The 25787-nt window shown below is 36.1% G+C and overlaps 1 protein-coding gene across 1 annotated transcript in view; it reads right to left on the reverse strand.

Moving 5' to 3' along the window:
- Positions 1-1986: 1986 nt before the first annotated feature.
- Positions 1987-25787, reverse strand: part of LOC111055773 (ribosome biogenesis protein NOP53-like) — a 109686-nt gene continuing 85885 nt past the window's right edge. The window contains exons 7-8 of the mRNA XM_039425643.1: positions 6193-6403; positions 1987-2008 (exon numbers count right to left, since the gene is read on the reverse strand). Coding sequence (XP_039281577.1) covers positions 1987-2008; positions 6193-6403 — 233 coding nt within the window. The remainder of the gene's footprint in view (positions 2009-6192; positions 6404-25787) is intronic.

Consider the following 25787-nt stretch of genomic DNA (forward strand, 5'->3'; position numbering starts at 1 on the left):
ACCCTTGGGCAGGAACCCGGTTTGCACGAGTTTAGCCTCCATGAGAAGCCGGGGGAGGAGAAGACAGAGAGCGCTGGCCATGTGAAGGGTAGGGGAGATTGGTCCCGCGTGACGCCAGAGGGCACGGGCTCCGCCCCCGGTACCACCTGCACCAACCCCCGGGGGGTCCACCCCACAGGTGCTCAGGTTACGACCCAGTTTGAAGCCGTCGTTGGCTAGGTTGCCCACCTGAAATTAAAAAAAATGTATCAGTTTCTAGATTAATTCTAAACCTTAATTTGAAAAAACTATTGATTTTTCCTACAGTTACGTTGAAAAGTGGCCATTGCTGCACTGATTACAGAACGCAAAGAATCACTTTTCCGCTCTAGTGCGGGAAAAATTTTTCTGCACTCCAGATTTGCAACATGGCAACGCAAAATACTTAGTAGGTTATATGGAGCAACAGTGCAGCAAAATCAAAATGAAGTTGGTAACAGTGACTGCTGTGGCTGCTATAGTGAGCAGAGGTGCAACCAAGCACAACGCGCTAATTATTATTCATTATATATTATAACCAAGGACAACGAGGACTTAAGGATTTTAGGATTAAGGTTTTTTATCAATAATAAAATTACACAGAAAAACATTTGATGGATTTCAGGCAATTTTACCCATAATTACCCACTTTTCATATTCAATGGTAACTGTAGGAAAAACTTAATGTGAAATACGTGCGCAAAGTTCCTCTGCTGCACTCAAGAAACCATTCCGCCCTCGCCTACGGCTCGGGCGTAAACGTTTCTTTCGGTGCAGCAAACTGACACTTTGCGCACTAGTTGCACAAATAACTATTGAATCTTTGTCGCGCGAAGTTTGTAGTCCTACTCAATCAGTACACAAAAAATTGTATTCTCTTATTATTTAACTTATGTGATTGGGTTTTTTTTCAGTTAAAAGGCTACTCTTGAATATAAATAAATATATAAATCTAATGCATCATATAGCCGAAACATGTTGTGAGTATTAGTATCTTAAGTCAAAGGACAGGAAGGGTCCTTTTGAAGGCGAGAATATGATGCTCCTAATAGGAACAGCAAAACTCCTACAAAAAAACCACCCTCAGCGCTCCAGGTGGAAGCTTTGTCAACTTCCACAAAATTCCTGATTCGGAATTTGTAAACTGGGTTATGTTAGAATTTCATTCGAGCACTGCAAAAAACATTCTCGTCCAAGTAACGTACACTATTTTTTGTCATACTAATCTAGAGAAGAATAATTGAGAAATAGAAAACATTACCTGCTTGTACTGAAGTTACTATATGCATTCTATAAACTTGACCTAGTTTACAAATTCCGTATCAGGAATTTTGTGGAAGTTGAAAAAACTTCCACCTGGAGCGCTGAAGGTAGTTTTTATGTAGCAGATTTGCTGTTACTATTTTTTCGGAACAAGGAAACATACTCGACTGTAAAGAAAACATATGGTTTCATTGCAGTAGAGTATGCTGTAATGAGAATCATATGTTTATTTGTTCTGCAAACAGCTGTTAAGCGGCTTGATTTAATGCGTGGAAAACAGCTGAGATTGGAAGACTATGACAAGAACAAAATTTTGAAAGGGGTACTTAGATTTCTATCTTTATTTATATTCTGTGATTATGTATAGCTTATTCTTTTCTCAAGCAACATAGTTTCAATTGCAATTGAATGAAATAACCGATTCTATATTTCTGATGGTTTATTCTATCAAGTGAAACTGATATAAGCGTAAAAATTGATTATTTATTTCGCACCTTGAAGAAGGCAGTAGCCACAAAAATAGGCAGCAGTAGCACAGCGAATCCAACCAGAGCTATGTAGGCGGGCAGTTCCATACGAGGCAGGTTATCGGCAGGCCATTCCACTTGTGAATAGTCTGAAAAAGACATAATCAATTATCAACTGGAAACAGGCACATGAGCTTAGGAAGAGAACACACTACACGGTATTGGTATATGAACACATTTAGGCCGAGTTGCACGAAAGCCTGTTAAATTTCAATCAAGATTAAATGACACGAGAACTATCATAGAAGGCTTTTCCGAGAACAATACAATATACATGAGTAGATCTCTGTACAGCACAATGATATACACACAGCCAATTGAAGAAAGGAGGATACAAAAACAAAACATAAACTGAAAAAAATGGTTCATGAATTTCTAATCAACATTTATATCGTCTCCAAATGAACAGTAATAAAAGAAATTTGAAACCGGTTTGATTCTTAAAAGCTCGATAGACTCAATAAGTCTATTACAAACCTGGCCAAAAAGAAAAAAGGAAAATTTTCATTCTCAAACTACAACTTCTTCACGTATTCATAGTAAAGATCAAGACGTTCAAAGAATCAATGATATAAATTACCAAGAAGATAGCAAACACTCGGGCGAGTTTCTGTTGCCAACATAACAAGCACAATAGATAAGAGTACACAATATATCTTTCAAAAAAGCATCAAGTTTCTCTCGATACTTCGGTTTCCCAAAGGAGACTTCCAGCGACCCATATTCTGATTGAAAAGGATCGTCTCCAACTGAAAAGAAGAAGCTTTCAAGTTTGAATCACAAGCAGGAGAGAAAGATAGAGAGAGATTGAGTGAGAGTGAGCGATTGAGAGAAGGAAAATGAAAGAGAAGAAATTTGAAAAGAAAAGAAGCTTTGCAAGCATGAATCACAAGCAGAAGGGTAGAGAGAGAAAGATAGAGAGAAAGAGATTGAGAGAGAGAAGATAAAGGAGAGAGAAAAAAATTTGCGGTAGTGCTTCGGTAATACTATACTGAGAGAGAGATGTGCTCTCCGAATCGAACAGAGACATTCATTCGTTTTGTTCTCCTCAAACAGAACGTTTTGTTCTCTTGTTCGATTCAACCACAGACAGTATGTCTCTTCTGATCTTTTTTCTGCCTCTTCTTCTTCTTCTTCTTCTTCTTCTTCTTCTTCTTCTTCTTCTTCTTCTTCTACTTCTTCTTCGTCGTCTTTTGTTCTATTTGTAGCAAACAGTATAAACGGATTATCTACTTCTGTTGGCCGGGTTTCTCTGATTGTGGAAAGGATTGAAGCTGATTTTGTGCACTGGAGTGACTCGAGACTCAACTGTCTATTCTCAGATCTACAAAGTTGAAACTTTCTTTCAGCTAAAATTTTACTAATTTGATTGTATGGGAAGAGATGATTCATACACTACTTAGTTAGTGAAAACAGAGTAAAGGAGATACATTAGATTGTAATATAATTATGAAAAACAAAAAAAAGTGTATGAATAACTCCATGCTTGGACGATAAGTCCGTGTGCATGTAGGAGTCTTCTGATAGGAATAGTTATTTGTGCAACTAGTGCGCAAAGTGACAGTTTGCTGCACCGAAAGAAACGTTTACTTGAATGGTTTCTTGAGTGCAGCAGAGGAACTTTGCGCACGTATTTCACATTAAATTTTTCCTACAGTTACCATTGAATATGAAAAGTGGGTAATTATGGGTAAAATTCCCTGAAATCCATCAAATATTTTTCTGTATAATTTTATTATTAATAAAAAGCTTAATTTATTTAAAATTAAATAATAATAATGTAGTAAATGAATGAAGGCGGCACATGGCTATGTGGTGGCTGTCGCTGACATCGTTGTCAACTACCTTAATATTATTATGACGTGGACCTCACTATACCACAGTCACTGTTACCAACTTAATTTTGATTCTCCTGCACTGGTGCTCCATATAACCTACTAATTATTTTGTGTTGCCACGTTGCAAATCTCGAGTGCAGAAAATTTTCCCGCACTAGAGCGAAAAAGTGATTCTTTGTGTCCTGCAATCAGTGCAGAAATGGTCACTTTTTTATATGTGTAGGAAATAGTATATTTCGCACCTAGGGCCGAAAATGAGACTTTTCTGGCTCGAAATCGGTTTTCAAGTCCGAGGCCGTAGGCCGAGGACTAGAAAAGATTGAGAGCCGGAAAAACATTTTTGCCCATGGTGAGAACGTAATTTTTCGCCACACAGAAAAATAAACAATATATATATGAGAATAATAATTATTCTCATTGTCTATTATAAGCACTTCCGAAAGCAAAAGTGGAAGGTCATAGCTCTAGCAAATCTCAATATCAAGAAATTGTCCAAGTATTTTTATTTTTTATTCTGATTTGTCTAAATAACCTAAAAGATTATGTTCAATTATGTAAGAGGTTGAGTTTATACTTTTTATTCTTCCAAATGACAATAAGATGATATTATTATAAATGTTTTAATTATTGAATGATAAACACAAATAATGAAAAGTTTTTGATCAGCTGTTTATCACACTTGAAAAAGTTTTTGATCAGCTGGTTTATCACACTTAATAAGTTTTTGATCAGCTGTTTTAGCACACTTGAAATTCGGCCAATCTGATGTGATCTGAATGTCAATGGAAGTTTAGGTTAGAAGTTCTATCCTTCTATGAAAATCGAATTATTTGAATAGTTTATAATATATATCTTATCTGTATTTTATTCATTTAAATAAAATGATACTATATTATTACAGAATACTTTATTGAATTCTAAAAGCATAAAATGATTCCGTTTATCCACCATGTTCCGTGATAAACGCTTTACTAGGAGGTTTGAGGTTAGATTCTATTATACTCTGAAAATTGAATTTGAATAGTTTATAATATCTCATTTGTATTTCATTCATCCAAATAAAATGATAGTATCTTATTGCAAAAACTTTATTCAATTCTAGAAGCATAAACTGATTCCGTTTCATAAACTATTTTGTAAACACGTTCACATCAAATCAGAATCAGCTGACTTCAAGGTTATTTTACAGCCCTAGGGCCGTAAAAATTTTACCGGCCTGGTCAGAAAACAATCACTTTCGGCCTCCATATGACGCACGTAAACCAGCTCATTACATCCTAGTGGGGCGAAAAAGAATAACTATACTTTATTGATACTGGATACTATAATAAATCCAGTAGCTAAAAAATTGATAATTAAAATAAGAAATTGAAAATTATAGGCAAAATAATAGTTTTACTGTAGATTCTAATATTATTTAAAATAATAATTTAAGTGACTTGAACTAAAAAAATATTTAATTTTTTTTCAGATTAGATATACTTTTAGAATTAAGTTTGTTTTTCGGTAATTCTTCAAAATTATATCTTTTCAATATTTCCTATTTTAGTTATAATAATGTGAAATATTTCTATTGAATGAAAAAGACTAAGAAATTGTCAAAAAACCACTGATTTATTGATAAATAGGAAGACCGGTTTCGGTTATTACACCATTGTCAATCTCTGATAAACTAAAACTAAATACAAGAGCAGCAGAATTTATACTAGTAGGCGTGTACTGCTATTGGTCGAGGGCATGAACGCCTGCCATTGGCCTAGCTAGACAGTCTCCTCCCCCTCAACGGTGTGAAAATTTACTTTTATTACTTTTTTAATAAATTTTATTATCATGGCGATTCTGTTGCTTAAGCCGCCATTTTGTCACACCGTTGAGCGGGAGGAGACTGTCTAGCTAGGCCAATGGCAGGCGTTCATGCCCTCGACCAATAGCAGTACACGCCTACTAGTATAAATTCTGCTGCTCTTGTATTTAGTTTTAGTTTATCAGAGATTGACAATGGTGTAATAACCGAAACCGGTCTTTCTATTTATCAATAAATCAGTGGTTTTTTGACAATTTCTTAGTCTTTTTCATTCAATATGAATAATTACCACAATATCAACTTCTCAACTATACAAAAAGTGAAATATTTCTCCTATGTTCAGTTTTGTAGCATCTAAATTAAAAAATCTACTTTGTGAAAATACTTGAGGACTGCAAATTTTGTGAATTGAAGAACTACAAGACTTAACCTATTCCGGACTATGTGTAACCTTATCTAAATTTGGGAGAGGAATAGCACAAGGTTACCTTATTTTTTCTCTCCCTATCATTTTGATGATGTAATTATTGTATAAATGAATGAATGAAGAATTTAGTGAGGGCAGGAAGATCTCCGATTGGCTGATAACCGGCTGATTCCCTAACGCCAACCAAATAAGCTAATCGCTTGTTTACTCGTCTGAAAACGACTGAAAAAATGCTTCGTGTGGCTTGGCCCTTAAAACGTGTGTTTTATTACTATTTGATCAATGAATTGGTAATGAAATAATTCGATCACTCACCGATAAACCTGTAAGCCGCCTGAAGTGCGATGTAGGCCTGTAGAGCGCCGGGCTGCTAGCCCGTACCAGATGGACCAGAGGCCATTGAGGTGAGCGTGTAGGCAAGACTTGTGCCTACTGGAGGAGGAGGAGGAGTGAGAGGAGGAGGAGGAGGAGGTCACTTTGGGCGCATCTGGCTGCGTCACTACGCTGCCGCGTAACGACATGGTCGCTGAAAAATTGAAAAAAAAGGTTAGAATGGTGGAAAAACAGTATTTAAAACAGAAAATGTAAGAATTTTTGTTACAAGACTGTAACAAATTATAATATATCAAATTTTGGGAACATAATAGTTTTGGACTCTGCTAGTTGTTCTATCCTGATCATATTCATATGATTTATATTCATATGATTCGGCCCCTGCGCACAGGCTTTGCCTTTGCAGGGACCTTCCGTGTTTTTGTTAACCTGCTATTTTAAGTTATTTTGTTTTAGTTTTAAGTTATTTATTTCATAACTACTTTGTACAATAACTATGTTGTAAAAAGGATAAATAAATTGAATTGAAAAAAAATTGAATTGATTTGTCATATGGTATTAACAAATAGATAAATAAGATTGTCTACAAATAATTGTAGACAAAGATGAATAAGAAAGTAAAGACAAGTATATCATTAAATATCGACAAAGTTAGGGCAAAGCCACATGAAGAGTTTTTCAGGCGGTATCAGACGAGTCGGTAGTGCACGAAGCTTCGGAGAGCTGATTATCAGCTGATTTCCGAATGCCGCCTTAATCAGCCTCTTGCCCTGCCGACTTATCTGAAAACTTGTTCATCATTGGACAAAGCATATAGCAGTATTGTTTCCAGCTTGACAACGTTGCCAGATCGTTTCTGAACAATGCGAAAGTACCAAGTGATTAGCAAAATATTTAATCTCAATTACATAAATTTATTATTATATAATTGAAAAATATATACAGTATTTTGTTGAGGAATGAACAGTTGATATCACATCAGACGATCCACCAGTATTGGCCCTCCTCTAAGAAAATGCAGAGGCAAGGCAGGGAATCGGCAACACTGTTATCCTATCTTTCTCCACTGCCATTATAACATGGACCTCACTATGGCATTACACATTCTTCCAATTCTATTAGAGAGAATGATGGAATGTAGTTCATGAAATCAGTAATGGAAGAAAATGACAGGAGAAAAAGAAGAAGAAGAAGAAGAAGAAGAAGAAGAAGAAGAAGAAGAAGAAGAAGAAGAAGAAGAAGAAGAAGAAGAAGAAGAAGAAGAAGAAGAAGAAGAAGAAGAAGAAGAAGAAGAAGAAGAAGAAGAAGAAGAAGAAGAAGAAGAAGAAGAAGAAGAAGAATATTGAGCACGAAATCATTTCCAATTTCCCATACAGAGGAGACGAAAGTGGTCTGAAAATCAAATAATTGAACAAAAGTTGTCTGTGATCTGGGTGTAATAGAGAGGTACCTACTCTCTCTGTCAGAGAGTATAGTGTAGAATCTGTACCCTACATATCATGGCATATGCAATGTACATTCTATACATTTATATGACATGTATGGAATGTATATTCTATAGATTCTTCACTCTCTGAGCGAGATTTGAAGCCGAGTCATTATCTAGAGAAGCCGCAACGATAGAGCTGATTCCGCTCGATTCCCAATGAACAAAGCATTATCAGCAGAAGCACAACCTCAATGCCGGCATAGTGTATTGTTCAAGAATCAGGCGTTCTGGAGAGAGAGAGAGACAGTGACAGAGAGAGAGAATGAGAGAGAATGAGAGAGAAAGAGAGAGAGTGAGAGTCTGAGAGAGATGAAGAGAGAGAGAACAGTTGAGGAAAAGGGAAGGCCGAGACGAAAGAGAAGCGTTGACGAGAAGGGGTGGGGAAGGCGAGGAGAAGTCGTTCTGGAAAGAGAGAGAGAGAGAGAGAGAGAGTGGGAGAGTGAGAGAGTGAGTAAGAGTGTGTGAGAGAGAGTGAGTAAGAGTGTGTGAGAGAGTGGCTCTCTTCTGAGGCTCGGACAACATCTAGACGGTAGCCACCACATTCATCCCGAACTGTTCGCAACATGCCTTCTCAGACTGTAGCTACTGCATTAGTTACCTGGTTTTTATGTCTTAAACATAAATATATTATAAATGTTATATAATAAAATGTTATTATATAATGTAGTTATATAATATAAATGTTTATGTTCCTCCCTTAGCACTTGATATAGAGGAGCTGAAAACCAGGATAACTGATGCAGTCCGAGAAGACAGACATCTTGCGGACAATCTGGGATGAATTTGGCTACCGTCTAGATGTCGTCCGAGCCCCAAAAGGGGGCACATAGAGCACTTATAATACATCATCATAAACTTGATACTTCTGTGAGTAATTCTATGTAAAATTGGTTAGTGTGCTCCATTTTTTTTAAATGAATATAACTGTTTAAAGTTGAATGAAAAAGACTAAGAAATTGTCAAAAACCACAGATTTATTGATTCTTAGAAATAGCGATTTCGGTTATTACACCATTGTCAATCTCTGATAAACTAAAACTAAATTCAAGAGTTTATCAGAGATTCCCTAGATAAAAAGAGAGATTTATCTAGTTTAAGTTTATCAGAGATTGATATTGGTGTAATAATCTCTGATAAACTAAAACTAAATACAAGAGTTTATCAGAGATTCCCTAGATAAAAAGAGAGATTTATCTAGTTTAAGTTTATCAGAGATTGATATTGGTGTAATAATCTCTGATAAAGTAAAACTAAATACAAGAGTTTATCAGAGATTCCCTAGATAAAAAGAGAGATTTATCTAGATTAAGTTTATCAGAGATTGACAATGGTGTAATAATCTCTGATAAACTAAAACTAAATACAAGAGTTTATCAGAGATTCCCTAGATAAAAAGAGAGATTTATCTAGTTTAAGTTTATCAGAGATTGATAATGGTGTAATAACCGAAACCGGTCTTTCTAAGTATCAATAAATCTGTGGTTTTTGACAATTTCTTAGTCTTTTTCGTTCAATATGAATAATTACCACAATATCAAATTCTCAACTACACAAACAGTGTTCAAAGCTGGGTTATTCTTTTTGAAACGCTCTGTATTTTCCCAATTTTTAGTTGTCTATAAACAAATAATAAACTGTACATTTGTATGCTGTGATACCTAAATATACAAATTTCTGGAGACCCGTGTGAAACAAGAGGGATTCAATGGTAGCCGATTCGACAGTCACGTGACTATTTGACTGACAGCCATTGAGGGGAGAGTAGGCGTCATGAATAACTTATGACAGTAGCAAGGGGTTGGCTTTATGCTTTATGCCCCACAGAGGTTCGCGAACAAACGCGAATCCACCAGTTAGGCTTGGTAAATTGTACCCTGTCAAACTGAAGGGTTTCAAACAAAGGCAGTGGTTTCCTTGAGGCATCCTTCCAAAGTGAAGATCATTCATCATAAATCCAGGAGATGATGTTATAATATCAAACTACAACTCTGTGATTCCCTGGAACGATTATTGCAATATTATCAAATTGATTGATATTCCTTACCAGTGGTTCTCAAACTTTTTACTTCGAGCCCCCCTGAATAATTCAGCTGTAAGCCGGACCCCCTACATGTATAAGCATAGACTACTATACATGTTGTGGATATACGTATATGTACGTAGTCTATGGATATACCTACATATTTTACACACAATATTTATTTACTTGAGTTTTGCACATTCTATACATAACCAAATGTTGCAATAGTTTCAATCACAATAAAACAACAAATTCTTTCCAAACAATAAATTATAAATTATTAATTAAATTCAAGTATTATAGCTACTATAGTACTTAGATGTTGTTTTTTTGTTTCTCATAGAAATTAACAATACAGAGAGCGTCAGTGTGAAGGATGAGCTTGTTTTTTTGCACACAGTTTACTGAAACGAGGCGTCGGCTCCGATAACGCTACTCTAAGTTCCTGGGTCACATCCAGTCTTGGTCTATATTCACTTTCCATGGCAGCTAGAGCAGAAAACCCAGTTTCACACGGATAAATTGTAGCACATGGAGTCTATATATTATGTTCAATGCCTTTTTACTCAAAATTGGGTGTTCCTTTTGCACACCAATCCAGAAGGATGTAAGAGAATATTCTTCAAACTTCATTTTAAGCGCAAAGACATATTGGAGATCAATGAAAATATAAAAATAATTTCATTTGCACTAATAATACTATCAATAATCAATACAATTTAAGACCCACCTCAAATAAGTACCAAATCTATCATACTAACATTGAAAATATTAGAAGACAACTCATATATTTAAGCACTAAAATTATAAATAAAATTCCTGAACAAATTATTAGCTGTGCCAAGATAACAAAAAAAGTAAAAACAGATATCAATGCTTAGATCAAAATTAACTACTTCTTCTATCTTTGAGATCTTTAATAAGTTAACAGAGAACTTTTCTGGTTAGTGCGCTCACTTCCCCTACTTGTGCTCTATCACATCCCTTTCCAAATCCTTTCCAAAAATTCCAAGGATCAAAAGCCTTCCTATGACATGGATAGCCATAGTTGGAAGAACTTTTGATCCTCTACCCTTCTTCACCACATAACATGTATAATTTGCCTTCTAATATTGTAATGTGTTCTCATATTTATGTTATTTATTTTATACTGTAATGTTTTTTTTATTGATGTGATGATATTTTTTATGTGTGTGTGTGTGAATAAAAAAATTAAATTGAATTGAAAATGAGGCTTTCTTTTTCTATCATGTTGAGGTTCTACTCATTGATTGAGAATTTGAATTTGACTATACGGTTGTTATAAATATTTTATGAGTGATAATTACTCATATGTAATTTCAAAAATAGAGATCGTAATTATTTTAGAAGTAAATTTAAAACATTTTCCAACCAAGATTTGCGCCCCCCTGAGCATTTATCGCGCCCCCCTTGGGGGTCGCTCCCCATTTTGAGAATCACTGTTCTATACTATTGAACAAGCAATTTCTGTTCATATGTTTGTATGTCACCGGATTTGGAAAACGGCTCTAACGATTCTCACGAAATTCAGAACATAGAAGGTTTATAATATAAAAATTCGATTGCACTAGGTCTCATCCCTGGGAAAACTCGCTGAAGGACATTAAAAGGATAATTATTATTAATACTTGGAAAAACAGGGAATTAATCTCAATCCACTGTGATTAGATAGAACCTTTCTGTATAAACTATTATTCTAATTTCGTCTTTCGTAGTACATTTTCTATGCTTTCGGACCACAGGGTGAAGCTCGGTCACCCGATATTGCCTATATTTGGGTGGAGTTGGGACTTCAGGTTCTCTGATTGAAACCATGCGAAGTCTCTTTGAAATATGGTTCATTTTGAGTTTAAATCACCAGTAGATTATATTTTCTTTGAGCTTCGACTGTGCAAACGGCTAAAAATATGAATAATAATATTGATTATTACCTTTTATCTATAACGGTTTCATAGCTGAATGATACTGGACAGGCTTAGTCCTGTTGTGTAGTCTCATCCAACAGTCGCTATCCTGTAACAAAATAATTTCATAATTACTAAACTAGATTAAATTCATCTATGTAAATCAGAACAATGTCAACTGTTGAATTTATTTATAATGATTTTGCAGGAGTGCCAACACCCCCAGCGATCATGGTCCCACCCCACCCCCTGAATTAAAAAAAAGAGATGTGATAGCTCAATAAAAGTTACTCTTTTTACTTTCCTTGCCCTATTACCATAGGTAAGGAAAGTATCGCTTTCCATAAAAATTTAAAGTACCCCAATTTCATGTCTTCTATACGTTTCATTACTTTCCTTGCCCTATTACCATAGGTAAGGGAAGTATTGCTTTCCAAAAAAAATTAAGGTACCCTAATTTCATGTTTTCTATACGTTTCAAGGCCCCCTGAGTCCAAAAACATGATTTTTGGATGTTGTTCTGTGTGTGTGGGTGTGTGTGTGTCTGTGAACACGATAACTCCATTCCTAATTAACCGATTGACTTGGAATTTTAAACTCAAGGGCCTTATACCATGAGGATCCGACAATAAGAAATTCAATAAAATTAAATTTAAAATGGCGGAAAAATAGCGGATAATGGCTAAAAAACCATGTTTTTCACGGTTTTTTCGAGAACGGCTCTAACGATTTTCTTCAAATTTATACCCTACATAGCTATTTATAAGCCCTATCAATTGACATGAGTCTCATTTCTGGGAATATTGCAGGAGTTCCATAATATTCCTGAGAAAAATGAATTTTGTTAAATTTCTATCACGATTTCCTCAAAAATGACTTGACCGATTTTTTTCAAATTCATACCCTGTATAGTTCTATATCAGCTCTATTAACTGGCATGAGTCTCCTCCCTGAGAAATTAACAGGGAGTCCACCCCATCCTTGAGAAATTCACTTTGTAGCCTCCTTCTTGTGCGTGAGGTAGGTAGAGCAGTTTATTCAAAAGAACACATGTCGATATTTTATTTGTAGAACAGCTGTTTTGACAACTTTTGAAAAATCCTCAAATTTCATAATTTAAACAAAGAAAAATGTACTGTGAACACAATCACGATAGTATAATCGTAGTTTTAATTATTTAGCCGCCAATCGGCATAATGTTATTCCCTAAACTATCCTCGTTAATGGGGCTTATAGATCAATGAGCAAGGAAAGTTGTGTGAGTGCACCAGATTTATTTAGTTAATTTTGATAACTTATATTTTGTTTTCATTATTTTAGTAGTCCCTAAGAGAAAAGTGATAACCCCCGCACATAATATTAAGGACTGGTTTCCGAGCTCGAGATTCAAGACTTTAAACAGCTGGAGTCAGAAAATTGGCTTTCCGAAACGTCGCGTAGTCGTAGTTTTTATGATATTCTTTATTTTATTATTTCTGTAATTGAAAACGTTTTACCTCGACGAAATGAAACATTTCTAAATAATTCAAAATAGCTGAAACTTTACACTACATTCCCTTCATTTTATTTTATTTTGTGTTCAATTCTCTAGTTTTTCGAAATTTAATTTAATCGTAGACTACGACTACGCCCCGTTTCGGAAAGCCAATTTTCTGACTCCAGCTGTTTAAAGTCTAGAACTTAGCTGAATCCTGAGCTCGGAAACCGGCCCTCAGTGTTGTTGTATGCAATAATAATACAAAATTCAATATTCAGATACTTCCCAAACAATATTTATTTATTCAACGATAAAAACATCTGTAGACCACATAAAATAGTATATTTCGCACCTAGAGCAAAAAATGAGATTTTTCTGGCCCGAAATCGGTTTTCAAGAAAAGATTGAGAGCCGGAAAAACATTTTTGCCCGTGGTGTGAACGCTATTTTTCGCCACACACAAAAATAAACAATATATAAATATGAGAATAGTTGTTTACTAAGCACTTCCGAAAGCAGAAGTGGAAGGTGATAGCTCTAGCAAATCTGAGGTAATCTGAATATCAGGAAATTGTCCAAGTATTTTTATTTTTCATTCTGATTTATCTGAATAACCTAAAAGATGATGTACAATTATGTGGGAAGTTGAGTTTATACTTTTTTATTCTTTCAAATGACAATAATATGATATTTTTATAAATGTTTTAATTATTGAATAATGAACACAAATAATGAAAAGTTTTTTGATCAGCTGTTTTTTGATCACGTTCCTTAGTACCATGTTAGCTGCTGGAAAGAGTTAGCTACTCTTTCCGGCCTAGGCTGGAAAGAAACCTGTTCTGACGTCAGACGAGAGTCGTCTGCAAACAATGTCTTTCAGATCTACGTAGGAACTGGAAAGCAGCTGCTTTCTGTGCAGTGTGGCGAAAAATATGTTTTAGTCAATCATTCCGTATTAATCGACATAAATAATTCATCAATCATATCTGCAGCTTCTGAAAAGCTCAGACGATTATTGTAATTTTCATAGCAATATTGGCAGTTATAATAATCAAATTTAACTATAATTCAAAGAAGATAGGCCCGGTTGTTCAAAAGTTGGTTAAATTTTAACCGTGATCAATTTTATGAGAACCAATCAGAGAAGGCCTTTCTGATAAGACGACTTCTCTGATAGGTTCTCGTAGAATTAACCACGGTTAAAATTTAACCGGCCTTTGCGCAACCGGCACTAAGATTGATGATTAACGTGGGCGTAGCGTATAACGCAAATTGATTGAATCAAGGTGAATTGAATTTCAGACTGACCTGGACCTGGAAATAACGTGGGAGCGTTTTCGTTGGAAGTGGAATACTCGAAATAAATGGAAAAGCACCGGATACTAATAGGGGGCAGTGAACGCACACGATGGTATGGATGGCAGTGGTATATAGAGACCGAGCAGAGGAATATAAGAAAGCATTTATATACGTATGTGCTGGTGAACGATATACTCTTATGTATGATTTAGCGAGGCAGACTGCGTACAGACTGCATTAGAACGTGCAGTGTTCCATTTTTCCAGTTCTTCTTCTTTTTTCTTTCATCTTTCGCAATGCGACGTTGCCAGATCGTTTTCCTACAATGTAGAAATATAATTGATCAATATATAATCCAATTTCTATCATAAAAATTCATCAGGCCCTACATGACTATCGAAAAATAATATTTTCTTGTCGAATAAAAAATAAGAATTGATTATTTTAAACAAGAATGAACAGTTAATACTACATCAGATATACCGGTATCAATTATCCTCTACAGAAGGCAGTAGCAAGGCAGAAAATCGGCAACGCTGTTCTCCTATCTCTCTCCACTACCATTACAACGTGGACCTCACACTATAGAGACTTGTGAACTCTAGAAGTAATGAAAACTAGTAATCCAGACTTTCTAGATGTTTGTGAAAATTTTTCCGGAAAAATAAGCTTCCTTAGGGCCGTTTGCACAGTGTAAGTTCAAGCTAAAGCTTAAACCAAATCTGGATTTTTCTTGGTTTAAACTAAAATTCCGTTTGCACAGTATCAGTTTAAACTCTGTATTGAGTTTAAACTCTGAGAAAGTTTTAACCTCCAAAGTAGGAGGTTCAAACCAAATAATTTGGATTAACTTGAAGTATTTTGATTGAATAAACCACTTGATAGAAATTAAGACAATTTTTAACAGTTGTCTTCGATTAGAAAACATGTTTTTAATAACACGTAACTGAGATATATTGCTTTCGAGAGATTTCTAATAAACAAGGAAGACCGTAGTAGATTCAAGCGTAACAAAATAACTTTTTTATCTTACATTCAAAATTTTCTGGTGCCAACTAAACATAAGTTTTTTAAGAATTTCTTGATCGCTTTTCACTTTAATAACCGTACATCTTACAGCTCTGTGGATTTTGAACAAGAACAAGAAAATACTAAAATAGTAGCTACATAACCTCAATTTACTGATGGTTTGTAGACAAATTTCCTGTAAAAATCAGTCTTCCTGATATTATAAACGATGACATTCTATTACCACCAACTTGACGCTTAACTAGTTTAACTTAATCTGGATTCGTAAATGCATTGAGAAAACCGATTCAAGTTTAAACTTTCAGATTAACTTAAACTCGATTAACTTAATCGAGTTTAGCAATCTATACTGTGCAAGCGGCCCTTAATGTGAGTTATGTGAATGGAAAATATGATTACGAAGGGTCCTCGTGGTTTCCCAGGAAAATACTGTCCCACATAATGTTGGAAGGAGGAAGAAAAAGGTGAGAGGGGAAGAGGGTGTGACAGTGAGGGGGGAAAAGAAAAAGATGGAAAGAGGGAAAAAGGAAACAAACTTTATTCGATCTCAGACTTTCCATACAGATTCCACACAGTTCATTGTATTTATTTGCCTGTAATGCCACTCTCTCTGAAAGACGGAAACTATCTATCTGTCTCCCTCAGACCACTGTCTCTCCCTCAGACTCACTCTCTCTCACTCACTCTTTCTCTCTCGCACCCTCACTGCATCACACTCTTTCATGCTCTCTCTCTCTCTCTCACTCCCTCATACCCCTGTCTCTCCATCAGACTCACTCTCTCTATCTCTCTCTCTCTCTCTCTCACTCTCTCTCTCTGTCTCTCGCTCTCTTTTGGTAGAGAGTTAGTGGGAAGGATATTTTTAATATTCTTTCCGAAGAATGGACATTGATATGTCCAAAGCTCTACCAATTTATGTAGATGCATAACAATATACTAATCCATAGTTATTATATATTACAAATTGCTTTTTCCTCCACCTACTGGCTAAAGTACTTACTTTACTCCCTGAAACATAATACTAAAGTGTCACTTTTTCGCCCTCGGTAGTAAAAAACAGAAAAACTCCCTAGGGAGTAAAAGTGACTCCATTTAAATAACATGGGAAGCATCTCTATTTTAAAAACTTACATTATAATAGGTTAGAAGGTCTAAGCTCAGATGAGAAAGCATAAAGAGGTGTCTGTCATTGAGTAAACTGAATTCAATACCACAACCAGGAATTTGATCAACTCATGAAATATATGTTTGTATGATATTATATTCTTAATATTAGTAGACGATAAAAATTTATACAATTTTTAAAATATCTTATTCTATTCAAAATACCAGCCAACAAATATTTTTGATCTGCAATTCAAATGTGAACCGCGTGATCTGGAGTCAGCCATTTTTGGTAAACACCCAGCTGATTGTTACAACTTTAGCCGATAGAAAGCGCAATCGGCAGTGCCAATCAGACGGCCGGTTTAAAAGTTTGAGATTTTAGGTTATGTTGTTAACTTGTTAGGAAACATTATCACCAATACGTAAGTATTATTAAAATTATTTTATTTGCAATTTTCTATAAAAAATGTAGATGGAGGAAAAATGTTGTGTACATCACGAGTGAAAAATACTTTTTCTCCCTCAGGAAAATTGTTGCCCTCGGCTTCGCCTCGGGCTTCAAACTTTTCCCTCAGGGAGAAAAAGTCGTACTTTTCACTCTAGATATACAAATAACTATTTCATATCATATACAGTTCAATAATTATTTTCTTTGTCTATATTATGTAGATTCATCTATAATTTTGCTGTATTGTAAGCTATTGTATATAAGTGTATAAGCCAGTATATATTGTAATCTACATAAATAAATAAATCAAATCTCTCTCTCACACCCTCTCTGTATCTCACTCTTTTCTCTCTCCCTCTATCACACTCCCTCTCACTCCTATCTCACTCTCTCTCTGTCTCTCGCTCTCTCTTCCTTACTCTTCCTCAAACCACTGTCTCTCACTCACCCTCAACCTTTCTCTCTTACTTCATCTCTTTTCTTCTCTGCTTCTCGTTCCCTCTCACTCTCACTCACACACCGCCTTTTGTAGGCTTCGTTTCATGCTGGCTTCTCATTAAAAGTTTTCATAGCATCCATATCCCACTAAATCCAGGCTGTATCGAAATGGAGAACGACCTCAAACTTGTGGAATATCAAATCAGATCAACTCGTGACAAAATTCTCTCTCGAAAGCTGCTTACGTGGCACAAATTGAATTTGTGATTGTAACAATTTTTATGACTGTATCTTTTTGTATTTCCTCTCAAAACTTTTGTATTTAATTGTCTGATGGAAAAGGCAAAATGTATTTTCCTGTTGTCTATGAATAAATACATGAATAAACTGTTGGGTGGTTTTCAGAGGGAGACTTGTGTTTGAATGCGGGGTGAGTGTTTGGAAGTAGCTTCCACGTTATGAGAAAGTCATGGTTTAGTTTTTCGCACTTCTAAAATGATAAAAATCTGGTGTGGCGCACTCACACAACTTTCCTTGTCGTTATGACGTAATTGATCATCTGACGCTAGTGTTCACGCGCATCTAAAGTCTACACTATTCAAAGATCTAAGCCAGCTGGTGACAGGACAATAACGCTGGTGACACATGAGGTCTGCTATCTCTTCATAGTGAATGATTTAATAGAATCAACAGTTGCCAACAGTTTGTAATTGGATAATCACATCTTCTCGAATTTGAAGCTTATTTTTAATTTTAGGTGAAAATGTTACTGAACATTCATTGAAGAGATTTTCATGCTCAATCTTTTACACGTGAAAAGTTTTTTTAAATTGTATCTAAAGCCTGATAATTGCGAATCTAAAATCAAACTTTGCATAGATGGCGCGGAGCTCCTGAAATTTTTACAGATATGGGTCTTGTGGCAGTTAATAGAGCTTATCAATGAATATTTTAGGTATAAATTTGATCAAAATCGTTGGAGCGGTTTTCACCATCTTGTTTTTGACAAAATTTTCAACATCTTATCCGCCATCTTGAATTGCATCAGATCGAAATTGTTCGTGTCGGATCCTTATATTGTAAGGACCTTAAGTTCCAAATTTCAAGTCATTCCGTTATTTGGGAGATGAGATATCGTGTACACAGACGCACATACACTCATACACACACACACATACAGACCAATACCCAAAAACCACTTCTTTGGACTCAGGGGACCTTGAAATGTATAGAAATTTAGAAATTGGGGTACTTTAATTTTTTTTGGAAAGCTATACTTTCCTTACCTATGGTAATAGGACAAGGAAAGTAAAAACAATGGATTCTGGATTTAGATTGATTTTATCATATTGAATCATGCTAAATTTGCAACTGAACTAAGATGTAGGTTTAGGAAGTTTTTCACTCCAAGTCATCCCTACCTTGCAGTCGCGTTTATTGTTGCCGATTTTCCAAGCAAAGAGGCGGCAGACTGAGAGCTCTAAACCTTATTAATGTTGCTATTAGAGGGCTCGGCAAAACAAACTACGCCCGGAAAATTTTACAATCCTGGAAAAGCCCATTTTCCCGCCAGTGCTGGGAAAGTAATAGACAAGGACTGTGGGAGCGGCCAGTCTCCTCTCACGTTTTTCAACAATATATTCCTAATTCCAGCAGACGCCCGTCGAAAGCTTCACCCTCTCTCTCATACTCTCTCTCTCTCTCTCTGTATGTCTCACTCGCCCTCTATCTCTCTCTCCTCTCATTCAAAGCACCCAATCAATCTCTCTGTCTCAATCTTCCTCTCTTTCATTTCCCTCTCTAATTCTCTTCTTAAATATTTTCTGTCTCTTTTCTTCTCTCAGTCACTATCTCCCACACACACTCTCTCTCTCAATTCTCTCCCATTCAAAGCACTCAATCAATCTCTCTGTCACTCTCTCTGTCTCCATCTTCCTCTCTTCCATCTCCCTCTCTAATTCTCTTTCTACATATTTTCTGTCTCTTCTCTTATCTCAGTCACTAACTCCCTCTCTCTATCAGTATCTCTCTCAAACTCCCTCTCTTTCTCTCTGTCTCTCACCCTCACTCACTCACTTCCTCTCTTACATTCCCATAGACTCTCTTACTTTCCCTCAGACCACTGTCACTCTCTCTCTCTCTCTTTCATTATCTCTCATTCTACTTTTGGTAGAAAGTTACTGGGAAGGATATTTTTTTGAATATTCTCTTCGAAGAATGGACATTGATATGTCCAAAGCTCCGCCAATAATTTAAGTAGATGCATAACAATAATATTATCTATGGATATTCCAAATTACTGCCTTTTTACTTTCCTTGCCCTATTACCATAGGTAAGGAAAGTATTGCTTTCCAAAAAAAATTAAGGTACCCCAATTTCAAGTTTTCTATACGTTTCAAGGTCCCCTGAGTCGAAAAACATGATTTTCGGGTGTTGGTCTGTGTGGGTGTGTATGTGTGTGTGTGTGTGTGTATGTGTGTATGTGTGTATGTGTGTATGTCTGTGAATACGATAACTCCATTCCTAATTAACCGATTGACTTGAAATTTTAAACTTGAGGTCCTTATACCATGAGGACCTGACAATAAGAAATTCAATTCAAGATGGCGGAAAAAATGGCGGATAATTACTAAAAAACCATGTTTTTCACGATTTTCTCAAAAACGGCTCTAACGATTTTCTTCAAATTTATACCATGGATTTATAAGCCCTATCAACTGACATGAGTCTCATTCCTGGGAAAATTGCAGGAGCTGCGTAATATTCTAGAGAAAAATGGCGGATAATTTCTAAAAAACCATGTTTTTCACGGTTTTCTCGAAACGGCTCTAACGATTTTCTTCAAATTTATACCATGGATTTATAAGCCCTATCAACTGACATGAGTCTCATTTCTAGGAAAATTGCAGGAGCTGCGTAATATTCTTGAGAAAAATGGCGGATAATTACTGAAAAAACATGTTTTTCACAATTTTCTCAAAAATTACTCGACTGATTTATTTCAAATTCATACTCTGTATAGTTATTTATCAGCTCTATTGACTGGCATGAGTCTCCTTTCTGGGAAACTAATGGGGGGTCCACCCCATCCTGAGAAATGGACTTTGTAACCTCCTTCTCGTGCATGAGGTAGATAGGTAGAGCAGTTCATAAAAAGAACACATAGTCGAGATATTTCATCTGTAGAACAGCTGTTTTGACGACTTTTAAAAAATCATCGGATTTCACAATTTACACAAAGGAAAAAGTACTCTGAAAACAATTATATACACACATATAAAGTAGTCTGATTGTAGTTTCAAATAATTATGGTGTCGCCAATCGTCATTATGTTATTTCTCTAAATTATTGTCGTTGAAGAATGAGTCTCCCAGTTCAATGAGCAAGGAAAGTTGTGTTAGTGTACCACACCAGATTTTTCCATATTATGTACAGTTCAATGATTATTATTCCTGTTTATATTATGCATATTCATTGTAACTGTATTGTAAGCCTGGTACCTGATTTTTTTAAGGTTGGACCAATATTAACTGAGATATGGCAGTTTTAGTGATAGGAAATCGCGGGGGGTTAGTTACAGTGCATGCGGCTAAAGTCTGCCACAACAATGAAACAGTCTCCGTCTGCTTTGAATGTAATTTGTAAGCTATTTTAGATTATGTGGCATGCACTGCAACCAACCTCCAGTGGTGCCTTAATCGATAGGTAATTGAATTAAAAAGACTAAGAAATTGTCAAAAAACCACTGATTTATTGATAATTAGAAAGACCGGTGACAATAATTAAATTTACTTGAAAAGTTATTTTTAAAATTTTTTTGTAAAACCAACAGTTCCTGAGTTATTTAAGAAACACAATTTTAGATGGCCGCCATTTTGTTTTATGAATTTGAAAAATCATCATAATTGTTTAGTATTCTTGTCTAGTTGTCATTAATGATTGTGCAAAGTTTCAATTCCGTATGTTCAACTATTAATTAGAAAAAAATGATAAGTGAAAAAAGCAAAATGGCCGCTGTGTGAGTAACTCAAGACCTCTGGACCATTTGAATATGATATTTAGATATGTTTTTTACCCAGGAACAATGCCCTAGAGTATTTCTAGGGAGTTCTTGAACATCTGTATAGTTCTCCATAATCTAATTGCTCTATGGTTGTTATGAAGTGTAAACTGTGTAAAGACCTTTCAAAAACTCTACTCTCGCATCATTACGTTTCAAGTCGGACACAACTTACTGGACTATAGTGAGGTCCACGTTATAATGTCAGTGTTTGATTAGCAATGGTATTGCTATCCTTGTCTATCATTCAACAAAGCGGATAGCGCTATCTCTTTCTCACTTTGCTCTTTTGCCAGATGGTTTTTAACAATGTAGAATTAATAATTAATTAACAAGATCTCTTTCTCGCTTTGATCTTTTGCCAGATGTCTTTTAACAATGTAGAAATGATAATTAATTAAAAAGATATTCCATCTTGATTATGAAAAATTCATTATGTAATTATTAAAGAATATGATTTCTTGCTTTATAGAGTCAAATTGATTATTTCAAGCGAGAATGAACAGTTAACATTACATCAATCAGCTACCGTCTATGGAAGGCATTGACAAGACAGAGGATCAGCAATGTTTCTCTCCCATCTTTCTCCACTGTCATTATAACGTGGACCCCACCATAGTATGTTGATAAGATTTACATATTTGTACAGTAGTTTAAATAGTTCTCTATATTAGCAAGGGGGCTCCGCCCCCTGGACCCCCGTAAGAAATTATATCAGCGGGCTCGCTTCGCTCGCCATATCAGGCGATATAATATTCCCAGTAATAGCTCTGATTAAAGAAGCAGTGCCCTATCAATTTTTCCGCGATAAATACATTTCAATCTTCAACTTGGTGCCAACCTAACAAAGTCAACTCAACTTAATGCCAACCTGACAAAATTATCAATTTAGATTATACTCTCTCTAGATTATAGTTCTATATTAATATATGGTATGGACATTTTTCAATTATAATTAAGAGATTGGAATGAGAAGAATATACATGCTTAAAGACGAACTTTAAACCCTTAAAAACCACCCTAGAGTTAAAATATTGCCAAAAGATTTTTAGTGTGCCTCTAAAGGGCTAACTGAACATACCTACCAAATTTGAACGTTTTTGGTCCGGTAGATTTTTAGTTCTGCGAGTGAGTGAGTCAGTCAGTCAGTCAGTGAGTGAGTGAGTGCCATTTCGCTTTTATATATATATATATAGATAGATAAAGATAAAGAATAGTATATTAGTTCTCCATGATGTAGTTGCTCTATGGTTGTTATGAAACTATAACGTGTATAACATCCTTTCAAAAACTCTACTCTCACATCATCAAGTTAAGTTACAAATCGGGCTCAACTCACTGAACTAGTTTAAAAGTTACTGAAGAATCGAGCAAACAAACTTGCGAAGTCCCTAAATGAAGTCCCCCTCACGCACCGACGAACTTCACTCCAGGCTTCTTTCACTGATGCTTACTTTCACGCACCGATAAGAGGACTTCTTTCACAACTCGACTACTTTCACGAACCGATAAAAGTATCCCAACAGTTAGGTTCACGTCAAAGTGTGACGTCATCCACCGACTCACTTCATCTTGTCGGCATCGGTTTGTATAGGTAGCATTAATGTAAGTGATGCCGGCATGGAACGGTTTGCTATGGAACATGCTGTACAAACAAGCTCGAATTCGGAATCACTTTCACGTTGAAAAGTAAATAACGAGAGATGAAACGTTGGCAGTTCGTTGGTTGTAACGTGCAAAAAGTGCGTAGTAGAAGGCCCTTTTAAGAGCTGGAACTCTTCTCTGATACAGTTTGTCTACATGGATAAAACATCCCAGAAACTCTTATATTATACAGTTTAGACTAACATGGATAAAACATGCCTCATCCGTTTGAAAGTTGAGGAGAGCTTGTATCAAAACATTGCAGGGAACACAAATAATGATGTTTTCGAAGGAAAGAGTTTAAAAGGTTTTCTTGATGGAAGGTTGAACTCTGATAGAATTCCAATGCTGAAGACGCAGCTCGTGAATCTAGAAAATTGTGGAGGTTTTTACAAATTTCGGTCTTTTCAAGGTTAGAATTAGCCATCAGTTGATTGTTGACTGGGGTATAGATAATGTTAACTGGATGAAACAGTTATTGTAATATAGCATATGATACATAGAATATAGAATATACCTATAATTGACCGAGCGAAGTGAGGTCTAAGATTCAAGTCGACGGTTTGGCATTTCTCTCAATGTTTAAATGTTTGAATGTTTAAATGTTCAAATGTTTATATGTTTTTATGTTGCGCATTTACGGCGAAACGCGGTAATAGATTTTCATGGAATTTGACAGGTATGTTCCTTTTTAAATTGCGCATCGACGTATATACAAGGTTTTTGGAAATTTTGCATTTCAAGGATAATATAAAAGGAGAAAGGAGACTCCTTCATACGCCAATATTACCGTAAAAATCAGACTATAGAATTATTCATCATAAATCAGCTGTCTAGTGGACTATAATACTAGCCGATCAAAAACATCGATCTACTGGAATTGATCAGGATTGAGAATAACCCGGCTTTTTTGCAACCGACACTAAGTACCTTATTAAATGATTACAAAAGTTCAACAGCTGAGTCATAATTTTATTTTGACACAGTAGCCACACAATCATGAACTCGCTTACTCACTTCCATCACCAACAGACGACGAAATAATTATTATCAGCTGTTTTCCCAAGAATGAATAATAATTATCCTTTCAATGTCCTTCAGCAAGTTTTCTCAGGGATGAGACCTAGTGCAATCAAATATTTATATTATAAGCCTACTATGTTCTGAATTTCGTGAGAATCGTTGGAGCCGTTTTCGAGATCCGGTGAAATACAAACTTCTAAACATCCAAACATCTAAACATATGAACAGAAGTTGCTCGTTTAATAGTATAGGATAGAAAGTTCATTATCCATCAATACTTCAAAGATACATTTTTTGTATCAACTTATCTTTAAAGATCATTTCCAATTATTCTTTGGAAAGAGAAGACTGTGGAAGCTGAACTCTAAGATACAGTTTTAAGTTGGTCCTTGAATAATAGACATTTTGAGTTATTGAAGGATTTTTGTGAATAAGTGACAGTAACTGGTTGAGGAAGTGATATTAGTAAATTACTCGATGTTTGCAGAACTGATGATAATATCAACAACCCTGATTCTGTTTTAGTTGTTTAGGTTTGTTGTCAAATTGCATTTACGAGAGCGTCACAATGCGTACACATCATTCTATCAGCCAGTCTTTGGTTCCCTGTTGTTGCATTTCCTCCTGTACCTCCTCCTTCCAGTCCTCCCTCTCCACCTCTTCCTCATCCTCCTCCTCCTCCGCCACCCCTTACTCCTCATCGTCCTCCTCCACCTCCACCTCCTCCTCCACTTCCCTATTCTTCAATCAATTTACTCCTTATTTTCCCCCATTTCATGTATCACTCATTCTACTTCTCTTTTTAATACACTATACTCTACTCATTCATTTCCTTCTCCTCTCCAACATCACAATTATCCTCCTCTATCGTCACCTCTCCCTTCATTTCCATCTTCGTCTTCATCCTTCTTCTACCTCTCATCATCCTTCTCCTCTCTTCTCCCCATCACACCTCTATCTACATTCTCCATCATCTCCTTCTTCTATCAATTCTAATCCTTTTCATCCCCCTCCCCCATCCCCCTATGCCTTTTCCTCTTTCTCTTTATCCTCCTTCTCCTTCACCTCCTTCTTTTCCTCTTCTTCTTTCCCGTCCTCGCCTTCTTTTCCTTGTCCTTCACTATTTCTTCTCCACATACTCATCAATCGATATTTTTTTCGATGATTCTTAAACAGTCATCATTTCCTCCTCCTCCTACTTTACCTCCTTCTTCTCTTTCTCCTTCACCTCCTCCTCCTTCTCCTCCTCCTCCTCCTCCTCCTCCTCCTCCTCCTCCTCCTCCTCCTTCTCCTCCTCCTCCTCCTCCTTCTCCTCCTCTTCCTCATCCTCCTCCTCCTCCTCCTCCTCCTCATCCACTCCCTCCTTCTTCTCTTTCTCCTTCACCTCCTCCTCCTTCTCTTCCTCTTCCTCCTCCTCCTCCTCATCCACTCCCTCCTTCTTCTCTTTCTCCTTCACCTCCTCCTCCTTCTCCTCCTCCTCCTCCTCCTCCTCCTCATCCACTCCCTCCTTCTTCTCTTTCTCCTTCACCTCCTCCTCCTTCTCCTCCTCTTCCTCCTTCTCATATTTCTCCTTCTCCTCCTCTTCCTCATCCTCCTCCTCCTCCTCCTCCTCCTTCT

Source organism: Nilaparvata lugens, chromosome 4, assembly GCF_014356525.2.
Source record: "Nilaparvata lugens isolate BPH chromosome 4, ASM1435652v1, whole genome shotgun sequence".
NCBI classification, from domain to species: Eukaryota; Metazoa; Arthropoda; class Insecta; order Hemiptera; family Delphacidae; genus Nilaparvata; species Nilaparvata lugens.